This window comes from Symphalangus syndactylus, chromosome 13 (assembly GCF_028878055.3).
Source record: "Symphalangus syndactylus isolate Jambi chromosome 13, NHGRI_mSymSyn1-v2.1_pri, whole genome shotgun sequence".
NCBI lineage: Eukaryota > Metazoa > Chordata > Mammalia > Primates > Hylobatidae > Symphalangus > Symphalangus syndactylus.
Window position 1 is genome coordinate 24,137,483 of NC_072435.2, and position 12,310 is coordinate 24,149,792.

General features: G+C 48.0%; 1 protein-coding gene across 5 annotated transcripts; it reads left to right on the forward strand.

Moving 5' to 3' along the window:
* The first annotated feature begins 957 nt into the window (after positions 1 to 957).
* LILRA5 (leukocyte immunoglobulin like receptor A5) lies at positions 958 to 6,791 on the forward strand. Of its 5 annotated transcripts, XM_055239011.2 has the most exons (6): positions 958 to 1,042; positions 1,209 to 1,244; positions 1,431 to 1,715; positions 1,863 to 2,165; positions 6,095 to 6,145; positions 6,294 to 6,791. In XM_055239011.2, the coding sequence occupies exons 1-6, from the start codon at positions 1,024 to 1,026 to the stop codon at positions 6,428 to 6,430; spliced, it is 831 nt and encodes a 276-aa protein (XP_055094986.2). In that variant the 5' UTR covers positions 958 to 1,023; the 3' UTR covers positions 6,431 to 6,791. The 5 variants fall into 5 exon arrangements, with proteins under 5 accessions (XP_055094986.2, XP_055094987.2, XP_063471553.1 ...); XM_055239012.2 differs by lacking the exon at positions 1,209 to 1,244; XM_063615483.1 differs by lacking the exons at positions 6,095 to 6,145; positions 6,294 to 6,791 and having other exon boundaries at positions 1,013 to 1,042; positions 1,863 to 2,200.
* The last annotated feature ends 5,519 nt before the right edge of the window (positions 6,792 to 12,310 follow it).

A 12,310-nucleotide genomic window follows, 5' to 3' on the forward strand; every position in this document is an offset into this window, starting at 1 on the left:
GCACTCCAGCCTGGGTAACAGAGTGAGACTCCGTCTCAAAAAAAAAAAAAAGAAATCAACTCCCCACTCAGCAAACCAGAGCCCAAACCTAAGTAACATACCCACAAAAATTAAAAAATAAATAGATACATAAGAATGAAAATTTCAAAACAAAGCCTGAGTAATTACTCTGAAAATGTTGAACATGGATTGAGGTGTAGAGGGAAGCCCGGAGAAACAGAAGGCACAGTGGAGGCAGAAATGATTCAGAGGTTTGTTACCGGAGGTGGGGTGGAGGTGGACGCTGTTGCAAAAAAAAAAAAAAAAAAAGAAAAAAAAAACTAAGGGAAGTACAAGAAAGAGAGTACTATTGGTTAGAAAGAAAACACTCCAGGGCCACTAAAGGGTCATGATTTCCTCCCCTATTTCCCTGCATTTCTCCTCTGTACTCATTGCCATATGCAGCTCAGCCTGGGCTGCACAGCCAGGCATCAGGAGCGTCTCTGCTGATCTGAGTCTGCCTGCAGCATGGACCTGTATCTTCCCTGAAACATCTCCAGGACTGGAGAATCACTGACCATGGTAAGGACCCCACAATGCTGAGCTGATGGACGGGCTGAAGGAGGGAGGGAGACCCCATGGGGAGGCTCTGAGAGGGAGGAGGTCACCCTCGCCTGAAAGGGGCTGACTCAGGAAGGCACCGGGTCTATTTGCTGCTGTGTCCCGGCTCTCAGTGAGATAAAGATAAATCAGGCAGACAGTGGCCCAGGGGAAGGGAGACTCCGTTTCTGTCTGAAATGTCTGCAGAAAGCCTGGTGCCTGTAGTCCCAGCTACTTCACCTCAGCCCTAGGGAAATGAGAGCCAGGCTCCCGGGGAGGGCAGCTCCCCTTCCTGTGGGCTGAGAATGAGACAACCTCATGACAAGAAGGACCCAGCCTCCAAGCGGCCACACCCTGTGTGTCTGTCTGTCCTGCCAGGCCTCATGGTCTCATCCACCTGCACAGCTGCAGCCAGTGGGAGGAGATGCCGTGAGCCCTGCTCTCATGGTCCTGCTCTGCCTCGGTGAGATTGGAAGCCTCAGGGAAGGGGCACCCTAGTCTGGGAGGGACCCCACCCCATAACCAGGCCCTTGTCTATCAGGAAACCCCAGGGTGTTAGGAGGTTCCCAGGCAGGGGAGGGCCTGCTCAGGCTTCAGGGGCAAATCCCTCACAGGGAACTCTCTTCCAGGGCTGAGTCTGGGCCCCAGGACCCATGTGCAGGCAGGTGAGTCTGTCCCCAGCTGTCCCAGGTCCCTCCTCCTCACTGGGGACAAAGGGCCACCCATGAGCAGCTAGGGGTGGAGACCGCAGTTCTGGGTGACTGATGGGGACGTCTGGAGGGCCCTGGGGCTGAGAGCTGGGATCTGAGGGGTGGGGAGGTCTTGGAGCCCAGCCTCTGATTTCCTTCCAGGAAACCTCTCCAAACCCACCCTCTGGGCTGAGCCAGGCTCTGTGATCAGCCGGGGGAACCCTGTGACCATCTGGTGTCGGGGGACCCTGGAGGCCCAGGGGTACCGTCTGTATAAAGAGGGAAGCCCAGCATCCTGGGACCCACAGAACCCACTGGAACCCAGGAACAAGGCCAAGTTCTCCATCCCATCCATGACACAGCACCTTGTAGGGAGATACTGCTGTTACTATAACAGCCCTGCAGGCTGGTCAGAGCCCAGCGACCCCCTGGAGCTGGTGGTGACAGGTGAGAGGACACTCCGGGGTCCCAGCCCCAGGCTCTGCCCTCAGGAAGGGGGTCGGCTCTCAGGGGCGTCTCCCTCTCACAGCCCAGCCCTGGGGATGATGTGGGAGGTGGGAGCCCCATTTAACACGGTGCCTCCTTCTCTCCTAGGATTCTACAACAAACCCACCCTCTCAGCCCTGCCCAGCCCTGTGGTCACCTCAGGAGAGAACGTGACCCTCCAGTGTGGCTCACGGCTGAGATTCGACAGGTTCATTCTGACTGAGGAAGGAGACCACAAGCTCTCCTGGACCTTGGACTCACAGCTGACCCCCAGTGGGCAGTTCCAGGCCTTGTTCCCTGTGGGCCCCGTGACCCCCCACCGCAGGTGGATGCTCAGATGCTATGGCTCTCGCAGGCATATCCTGCAGGTGTGGTCAGAACCCAGTGACCTCCTGGAGATTCTGGTCTCAGGTGAGGAAGCCACAGCCTTCTCTAGTACAATTTAGGGAAGCCAGACAGGTTGTGGAGAGCCTTACCTGCAGGGCAGCCCCTGCTAAGAAAGAAAAAAAGGGGAAGGAGAACACAGAAATCCTAGGGACACAAATTCAGGGTGAGAAAAACAGAGCAAGGGCCAGGCGCAGTGGCTCAGGCCTGTAATCTCAGCACTTTGTGAGGCCGAGGCGGGTGGATCACCTGATGTCAGGAGTTCAAGATCAGGCTGGCCAACATGGCGAAACCCCATTTCTACTAAAAATACAAAAATTAGCCGGGCGTTGTGGCGCACACCTGTAATCCCAGCTACTTGGGAGGCTGAGGCAGGAGAATCGCTCGAACCCGGGAGGCGGAGGTTGCAGTGAGCCGAGATTGTGTCGTTGCACTCTGGCCTGGGTGACAGAGCGAGACTCTGTCTCAAAAAAAAAAAAAAAGAAAAAGAAAAAGAAAGAAAACCAGAGCAAGGGAGACTCCAGAAGGAGGTTTACAGGAGAAACCGGCCCCTGCAGTCTCGGCTCCTTTTTCCTTCCAGGCGTGTCTAGAGAGCCCTCCCTCCTGACCCCACAGGGCCCTGTTGTGGTCCCTGGAGAGAACCTGACCCTCCAGTGTCACTCTGATATCAGCTATGACAGGTTCGCTCTGTACAAGGAGGACAAACATGACCTCCTCCACTGGCCGGCAGCCCCAGGCTGGGCTCTCCCAGGCTGACTTCCCCCTGGGCTTGGAAGTGACCCCCAAAGCTCCCTCATTTCTGACCTTCTGGGGCATCTGAGATGTGACTCATCCTAGACCTAGAAAAGCAGCTCCCATCACTAACCCTAAGACCTGGTCCGCTCTTGCCAATAGCTATGCCTCGCAAGGGTTAGAAAGCCAAGAGGGGCAGCTGCAGGTACATGGAATCATATCCATCAGTGCTGGGGTCTGAGATTCGTGAGATGAAGCCACAATATTATGAGAAATCAAAGATGTGTAAAAACCCCACTGTTTAGAATCTCCCCTCTCTCACACATCACACAAAGTGTTTCAGATTTTCTACTAAAAACCATGCAGCTCTACAAGACTCCCAGGCCCCTACCCTATCCTGCGGGATGAGTGATGAGTAGAAGAAGGAGAACAGAGCTGGTCAGCAGGATTTGGGGTCCAGGCCTGACTTGGAACATGGGGAAGATGCTGGGGCTGATGGAGGAGGAAGAGAGGCAGGCGAGTTGGAGAGAGGACAGACAGATGCTCCCTTGGCAACTCTCACTTCTCATTTCCAAGAGCCCAAGGATGGAGCCCCTCACCCACACCTGCAGGGTCCCTGAGCCCACTCAGGACAGGGGAGGACACTGCTCAGGCCTTGGTGGGATATGACTGATGAGGCTGGAGTCCACGCCACACCTGCTCCTTTAGAGAGAAGCACCCCAGCTGTGGGTGCCACTCACACGGCCCCTCCTGTCCTCAACTGGAGGCCTCTTTGCTCAGGGCACCCCTGGGACAAAGGAGGGGCCGTGCACCTGCTCCCTGGAGGAAATTAGGAACTTATTCACAGCACATCTTGTCTGCTGTTCATTGCTGCTCTGCATTTTCTGGGCATACTTGTCTATTTTTTCTCTCTTCTTCTGAATCTTTTAAAACAATATTTGAATATTTAAATTTGTCTCTTTAAGATATATGGATTTATGATTTAAAAACAAGTAATTCCAGCCGGGCGCGGTGGCTCACGCTTGTAATCCCAGCACTTTGGGAGGCCGAGGCGGGCGGATCACAAGGTCAGGAGATCGAGACCACGGTGAAACCCCGTCTCTACTAAAAATACAAAAAAAAAAATTAGCCGGGTGTGGTGGCGGGCGCCTGTAGTCCCAGCTACTCGGAGAGGCTGAGGCAGGAGAATGGCGTGAACCCGGGAGGCGGAGCTTGCAGTGAGCCGAGATTGCGCCACTGCACTCCAGCCTGGGTGACAGAGCGAGGCTCTGTCTCAAAAAAAATAAAAATAAATAAAATAAAATAAAAACAAGTAATTCCACTCCCATCGTCCTGGGGGCATAATTCAATATTTACATTTGCTGTATAAAATTAGTTGTTAATAGCAAGTATTTCTATTATTAATATATAAAATTGAAGTTTATTAATGAAGTTAATAAGTGTTTTCAAGTTCCGTTCATAAGAATGTGTATATTTAGTCTAATTTAAATAATTCTTCAACTACTTTAGTTATTTTTAAGTGAAGTATTTGATTCATTTATATTTCTTTTTTTTTGTTTGTTTGTTTGTTTTTATTTTTGAGATGGAATCTTGCTCTGTCACCCACCCTGGAGTGCAGTGGCGCGATCTCGGCTCGCTGCAAGCTCCACCTCCTGGGTTCATGCCATTGTCCTGCCTCAGCCTCCCGAGTAGCTGGGACTACAGGCGCCCGCCACCACGCCTGGCTAATTTTTTTGTATTTTTAGTAGAGACGGGGTTTCACTGTGTTAGCCAGGATGGTCTCGATCTCCTGACCTCGTGATCCACCTGCCTCGGCCTCCCAAAGTGCTGGGATTACAGGCGTGAGCCACCGTGCCCGGCCTGATTCATTTATATTTCTAAGTAAGATATACATGTGAGAAAGCTTTTAGTTTGAGTATATTCATTTAATTTCACTTTAGCTTTTGTTATAACATATTTCCCTCTCAATTATCTTTCCACTGATCTCCCCAAATTTACTGAAAAAATTTATATTAACTATAAGAAAACTGAAATTTTATTTTTTATTTCTAAACTGCATATCAATTTTTGTGACTTCAAGTATTAATATGCATGTAACTGCATCTTAAATAAATATCTAAAGTTTTACATATATACATATTTATGTATGGTTATATAAGTTACATCTGAATATAAGTGTAGGGATATCTGCATATATTTTTTACATGTATATCTACATGCTTAATGTATTTGACATGGCGGGCTTTTACGTGTTTGTTATTGGTCTTCTCACCTAGATTCACACTTTATAAAAGCAGAAATTTTTGTTTGTTTGTTTGTTTGAGATGGAGTCTCTCACCCTGTCGCCCAAGCTGGAGTGCAATGGCACGACCCGGGCTCACTACAACCTCTGCCTCCCAGGTTCAAGCGATTCTTCTGTCTCAGCCTCCCAAGTAGCTGGGATTACAGGCAGGCACCACCGTGCCTGGCTCATTTTTTTATTTTTAGTAGAGACAGGGTTTCACCATGTTGGCCAGGCTGGTCTCGAACTCCTGACCTCGTGATCTGCCCGCCTTGGCCTCCCAAAGTGCTGGGATTACAGGCATGAGCCACCACGCCTGGCCCTAAAAGCAGAAATTGTTTTATGAGCCTCTGATAACACCATATATACACACACACACACACACACACACATTTATATACATACATATCTATATGAGTAATTGGCTAACTAGAGACTAATTGTATGATGAAACACCAGGTGAGGTGGTTGAGGTGGCGTGAAGGGGAGGCAGCTGTTTGTGATTCTGACATTCAGGAGCCCCTGAGGACCAAGCCATCATCACGGAGCCTGGGTCCTCAGCTGGTGGATCCGTGAAACTCTCATCTCTGGGGGAATTGGCTTATGTGCTCCTGTGTCCTAGGCTGCACATAAGAGCACACAGGGCTCAGTGACTTCTGGGGGCCACTTTCCTTGCAGATCCTGAGCTTTCACGGTGCAGGAAAGCTCTTTCCCAAATGACTCAAGGGCAAAGTTTAAATTCAAAGAACAAAGGAAAGCTGAAATAATTCAGTGAGGAGACTGGAGGGAACCGTGCTCCAGCAGAGGGAGGGTTTATGGAGGAATTCCGTAAAAGTCATGCTGAGAGGCATAGGGAACTAGGAGAATGCAGAGCGCAGGGGAGAGGCTGGGCCCAGATCTCTTCAAGAACTTCTCCTTCCCCTTCCCCTGTTTCGATTTTCAGGAGCAGCTGATAACCTCAGTCCATCACAAAACAAGTCTGACTCTGGGACCGGTGAGTGAGGAGATGCTCTCAGTTATGGGGCTGGCACTGAGGGTCAGGTCCTGTCAAGATGACGTGGGTACCCTGGGGGGACATCTAGGGGTCCTGGGTGATACTGATTTGCCCTGACCTCTGTGACCTCTTTGTCCACCACCCCCAGCCTCACACCTTCAGGATTACACAGTAGAGAATCTCATCCGCATGGGCATGGCCGGCTTGATCCTGGTGGTCCTTGGGATTCTGATATTTCAGGATTGGCACAGCCAGAGAAGCCCCCAAGCTGCAGCTGGGAGGTGAACAGAAGAGACGACAATGCACCATCGAATGCTAGAGCCTTGGAAATGAATCTGCTGGTCCTGGGAGGTTTGGGAAGACCATCTGAGGCCTATGCCATCTGGACCGTCTGCTGGCAATTTCTTTTTTTCCTTCTTTCTTTTTTTTTTTTTGAGACGGAGTCTCGCTCTGTCGCCAGGCTGGAATGCAGTGGCGCAATCTGCGCTCACTGCAACCTCCGCCTCTCGGGTTCAAGTGATTCTCCTGCCTCAGCCTCTGGCAATTTCTAGAGGGAGGAATGGGTGTTTGAGTGCAGGGACACTGGTCTGGGGTGATCCATGGAGGACCATTAAAATGTGACACCTTTCCTTTCTATTAATGTTGACTTCCCTTGGTTGGATTCCCTTCTCTTCCCAGCCCGAGACAAAAGGCTACATCCCACATGGCAGGCAGCGCTGGGTCCACATCTCTGCACACCTGCGTGCTCTGGTCCTTGGCGTGTCACACAATCCACTTCATTTCTCATTATCACACTCCTTGAGTGCTTTACTGAGCCTCCATCTCTTCAGTTCAGAGTTCCACAGCTGAACCAGTAACTAAATCCATGGGAGAAGATCAGATCCCCTCCAGGAAAAGATAAATCCAAAATAGTGTCCTAACCTCCTGTCTGTAGCCTTCAAGCCCCATTCACTCTTTTTTTTTTTTTTTTTTTTTTGAGACAGAGTCTCACTTTGTCACCCAGGCTGGGGTGTAGTGGCACGATCTCGGCTCACTGCAACCTCCACCTCCCGAGTTCAAGCAATTCTCCTTCCTCAGCCTCCCAAGTAGCTGGGACTACAGGCACACGCCACCATGCCAAGCTAATTTTTGTATTTTTAGTAGTGACAGAGTTTCACCATATTGGCCAGGATAGTCTCGATCTCTTGACCTCGTGATCTGCCCACCTCGGCCTCCCAAAGTGCTGGGATTACAGGTGTGAGACACTGCGCCTGGCCAAAAAAATTTGTTTTTATTTTACTTTAAGTTCTGGGATACATGTGCAGAATGTGCAGGTTCGTTACACAGGTACACACATGCCATGGTGGTTTGCTGCACCCATCAACTCATCATCTACATTAGGTATTGCTCCTAATGCTACCCCTCCCCCAAACCCCCACCCTCCAAAAGGCCCCAGTGTGTGATGTTCCCTCCCTGTGTCTGTGTGTTCTCACTGAAACTCTCTTCTTTCTCATTTCATCTGCATCTTGTTACTGGGCCATGAGAATAAGCAGCCCGACTCTCTGTTCAGCCGGGGAACCACCCCACTGCTCTGTCGCGCCACCTGCTTCAGGATGATGGATGATACGTGAGATCAGTGAACTCATGAGCAAGGGTCCACTGCTGCACTTCAGCTGCGGAGAAGTGAGTTTCTCCATCAGAAACAGTGTTGAGTGGAAGACTGATGGTGGAGAAGTCAGTCTTGAACGAAAACTCCTCTCTCACAGTCCAAGATCCCTGAGCCCTTAAACTCCTTCTTCTACAGTAAAGCAAGTCAAGTATGGCCCTCTGAGCTCATTGACTGTGGGCCACCTTTGGCTCCGTGTCTCAGCCGATCAACCAGAAACCTGCTGTCAACGAAAAGGGTGGGACCCTATAAAATATTTTAAGAGATTTATTCCGAGCCAAATATGAGTGACCAGGGCTCGTGACACAGCCCTCAGGAGGTCTTGAGAACATGTACCCACGGTGGTCGGGGTGTTGCACCTGCGTGAGTTAGAGAAAACACCACACTTTAAGACGAATTAAGAGTCCGTTTACTAGCCGGCGACCGAGAGATGGCTAACGTTCAAAATTCTCTCGGCCACGAAGAAGGGGCTAGATTTTCTCTTATACTTTGATTTAGAAAGGGGAAAGGGGGGGTCTAGTTAAAACAATTTTACAGAAGTAGGCAAAAAAGTTAAAAGGATAAATGATTACAGGAAATTAAATAGTTCCAGGTGCAGGGGCTCTAGGTCAATTACGAGGCGATAGACTCGGGGCTTTGGGCATTATCAACCAGACGAATTCTTGGGAACTGCAGATATAGCTTGCCACAGTATCGTATCAGTTAATTGCATTCTTGGATGTGCTGGGAGTCAGCTTGCACAAGTTAAGTCCTTGAGGAAGGGGCTGCCAGTGAAAAAGCCAAGATGGAGTCTGTCTGGCTCTCTTAGCTAAGGGAGAGTCAATTCAGGTGGAAACAAGGCTGGGTCATTAAAGGAAAGGGAGAGTCTAAAAACAGGGTTAGTAAAAACGAGGGTGGACATTACCGGGGTACAGCAGGGACCAGTCAAAGAGCAATCCCATCTCAGAAAGGGATGAAAAAAGTCATGAAAGTGGGGGTGATTCTCACTCTCACTCCATGCCTTACCCTACTTGGGGGTCACAGAAGGTGCTGGGTAAGTGGAATGAGAAGATTTGAAAATGTAGGGGGTTGGCCTTTGAGCAAAAGAGATGAAACTGAGGAACAGAGCAAGAGGCACCACAACCCCACCTACTCCTTCTGTCCCTGCCCCAAACAGTCTGTGGGATCTGCAACTCCTTACCCTCATGGACTCACTTCATGTTGGCTGAGCAACAAGGTCCTCACAGACTACAGGAGTCACAGTCTCCTGCAGCTCTGGGCTGAGTTTCTCAGCTTATTCTTCTGCCCTTGAAGTCTTTACAGAAGAGGTTGTTTCCAGAAAGCCTGGGAAGGAAGGTAGAGATGAAGGAAGGGAGCCTTATTTTCCAAGCAGCATTGAGGTCTTTGGTTCCCGCTGGGTGGTCAGTATGAGGCGAAATGTGTAAAGAAAAGGATGAGCATAAGGATAGGAACAATAGACACTGTGGATTACTAGAGGGTGGAGGAGGGTTAGAAAACTACTTATTGGGTATTATGCTCACTAGTTGGGTGATGTGATCTGTACTCCAAACCTCAGCATCAAGCAATATTCCCATGTAAGAAATGTGTACTTGTACCCCCTGTATCTGAAGGAAGCAAGGAAAGGAAGGAAGGAAGGAAGGAAGGAAGGAAGGAAGGAAGGAAGGAAAAAGAAAGAAAGAAAGAAAGAAAGAAAGAAAGAAAGAAAGAAAGAAAGAAAGAAAGAAAGAAAGAAAAGAAAAGAAAGAAAGGAGGGAGGGAGGGACGAACGAAAAGAAAGAAAGAAAGAAAGGAAGAAAGAAGGAAGGAAGGAAGGAAAGAAGGGGAGGGAGAGAGAAAAGAGGAAAGAAAGAAAGAAGAAAGAAAGAAAGAAAGAAAGAAAGAAAGAAAGAAAGAAAGAAAGAGAAAGAAAGAAAAAGAAAGAAAGAAAGAAAGAAAGAAAGAAAGAAAGAAAGAAAGAAAGAAAGAAAGAAAGAAAGAAAGAAAAGAAAGAAAGAACAAGAGGTCCAGCTGAAGTGGAGAAAGGAGTGGACCCTATTCCTTGCTCCTATCCATGGTGCTGATTCCTAGGGATTGCAAAGATGCCCCAGGCACCTGTGGAATCAGGTCCGCAATCAGAAGAGCAGACTAAAAGGTCCCTCTTATTCTGTAGGACAAGTGGGTGGGTAAGCTCTTATTGTGAAGGACAAGTGGGTGGATAATTCACAGAAAGTCATAGCTTAAAGTGGAGATGGCTCAGCCACTCTAAGATAGACGTCTTTAGCAAACTCTATCTGGGATGGTACTCTTCCATCCATCAAAGGCAGAATGCCATCCTTGTTTCCAAAAGGTATCTCAGTTCTAAACTTCTGTACCAGTAACTTCCTGGGAAAGAACGTATCAGAATTCACTTTTTCTGTGACTCCTGTCTACTCTGGGCATATTTTGTCTCCACCATTAACTGTTTTCATCCTGTGGAGGTAGGAATAAAAGCAAGATAGCAGTTTTCTGATTAGATTTCCATAATCATCAGGTTGTCACCCTGGCAGGGGAAACCATAACACTGAGAACTTGAAAGATAATCTCTCCTGGGTTTGAAACTTCCTGTACAGTGGCGTGATCTCTGCTCACTGCAACCTCCACCTTCCGGGCTCAAGCGATTCTCTTGCCTCAGCCTCTTGAGTAGCTGGGATTACAGGCATGCACCACCATTTCCAGCTAATTTTGTATTTTTAGTAGAGATGGGGTTTCACCATGTTGGTCAGGCTGGTCTTGAATTCCTGACCTCAAGTGATCCACCCACCTCAACCTCCCAAAGTGCTGGGATTACAGGTGTGAGCCACTGCACCCAGCCACATATCTCCTTATTCTAGTTATTCTCAGAGAGTATTCTGTGTATGTATATTTCTCTCCATCCAATGATTTGAGATTCATGGTTTTATTGTAGACAGGTTTTTTTCTCATTTTGTGTCTTTACTGATTTTTACTTAACAATTTATTGCACATCTGTAAATACAGATCTATGTTACTTCACAGCATTTATTAAATTTCCTCATAATCAAATAAGTGTTATCCACACTAGGAAACTTTCTGGATCTTCATTTAATGACCACCTTCTCATTGTTCTGTTCTTACCAAACCTGTCACATCCTCAAAGACATTTTCCATGATAAAGTGGGTTAAGTGATTCTTGCTCACCTGTATTCTCTAATAGTCCTTGTATTAGGTTAACACACATTCGAGATCTCTAGGTAGCTTAATTTTTTTGTCCATGTATCCATCTGCACATGTTTTTTTCTAATTTATCTCCTTAAAAATTTTTGTTTTTTTCTCATGAGTTTCTACATTGAATTAACAATAGGAGATTTTGTTCACTGTAGTATTTCTTGCTCCTGGAAAAGAGGCTAGGATGCAGCCCGGCATGGTGGCTCACACCTGTAATCCCAGCACTTTGGGAGGCCGAGGTGGGCGGATCACCTGAGGTCAGGAGTTCGAGACCAGACTGACCAACATGAAGAAACCCTGTCTCTACTAAAAATACAAAATTAGCCAGGTGTAGTTGTGCATGCCTGTAATCTCAGCTACTCAGGAGGCTGAGGGAGGAGAATCACTTGAATCTGGGAGGCAGAGGTTGCAGTGAGCCAAGATCGCACCATTGCACTCCAGCCTGGGCAACAAGAGCAAAACTCTGTCTCAAAAAAAAAAAAAAAAGTCTTGGATGCTATAATCATTCTCTCATTCATCGCCAAACAGTAAGATGAGTGGACCAATCATTAAAAGTGAGGCAGTGATTGTTACTTTTATTAGTAGTAGTATTAAGCTGCACTGGACCACAGAGATAATTGGATGAGGCAGAACAATAGAAAAGGCAGTGACAGCCTTTAGCTCTGTTGTATCCTGGACTCTGGTACAACCTAGAGTCCCACATATGCATCTCTGAATTCTGTATTGACAGATGAAGAGTTACTAGAGGTGTTTACCTTAAGAGGTTAAGCATGGGTTTAGCTAATTTGGGAACAAATCTGAGATGAGAAAGGAGCACACTTAAGCATTCCTGTGTCTTTGAATTCCTTTTTTCTGTCACTGAGTTGTGGTTGCAAAACTAAACTCTTAATATCCCCCAAACCGAGAGGTTGGTGGTGACTTCAATGAGGCCCAAGAACTTGAACAAATTTGAGGAAGGAAATCATACAGTGCCCTATCTGAGGTGCAAGTTGAGGTTAGCAAGGACGGTTACACAATTCTCCCATGAGAAGGGAAGAGAGGTCCAGGCGTGGTGGCCCCAGCACTTTGGGAGTCCAAGGCGGGTGGATCTTCTGAGGTCAGGAGTTCGAGACCAGCCTGACCAACAAGGTGAACCACTGTCTTTACTAAAAATACAAAAATTAGCCAGGCGTGGTGGCAGGCCCCTGTAGTCCCAACTACTCTGGAGGCTGAGACAGAAGAATTGCTTGAACCTGGGAGGCAGAGGTTGCAGTGAGCTGAGATGGCACCACTGCACTCCAGTCTGGGCAATGGAGCAAGACTCCATCTCAAAAAAAAAA

Excerpts from the sequence above, each read along its gene's own strand:
- LILRA5 (XM_055239011.2), top strand. Across the intron at positions 1,245-1,430 it reads CAGGACCCATGTGCAGGCAG|GAAACCTCTCCAAACCCACC; the intron begins GTGAGTCTGTCC and ends ATTTCCTTCCAG. Across the intron at positions 1,716-1,862 it reads CCTGGAGCTGGTGGTGACAG|GATTCTACAACAAACCCACC; the intron begins GTGAGAGGACAC and ends CTTCTCTCCTAG.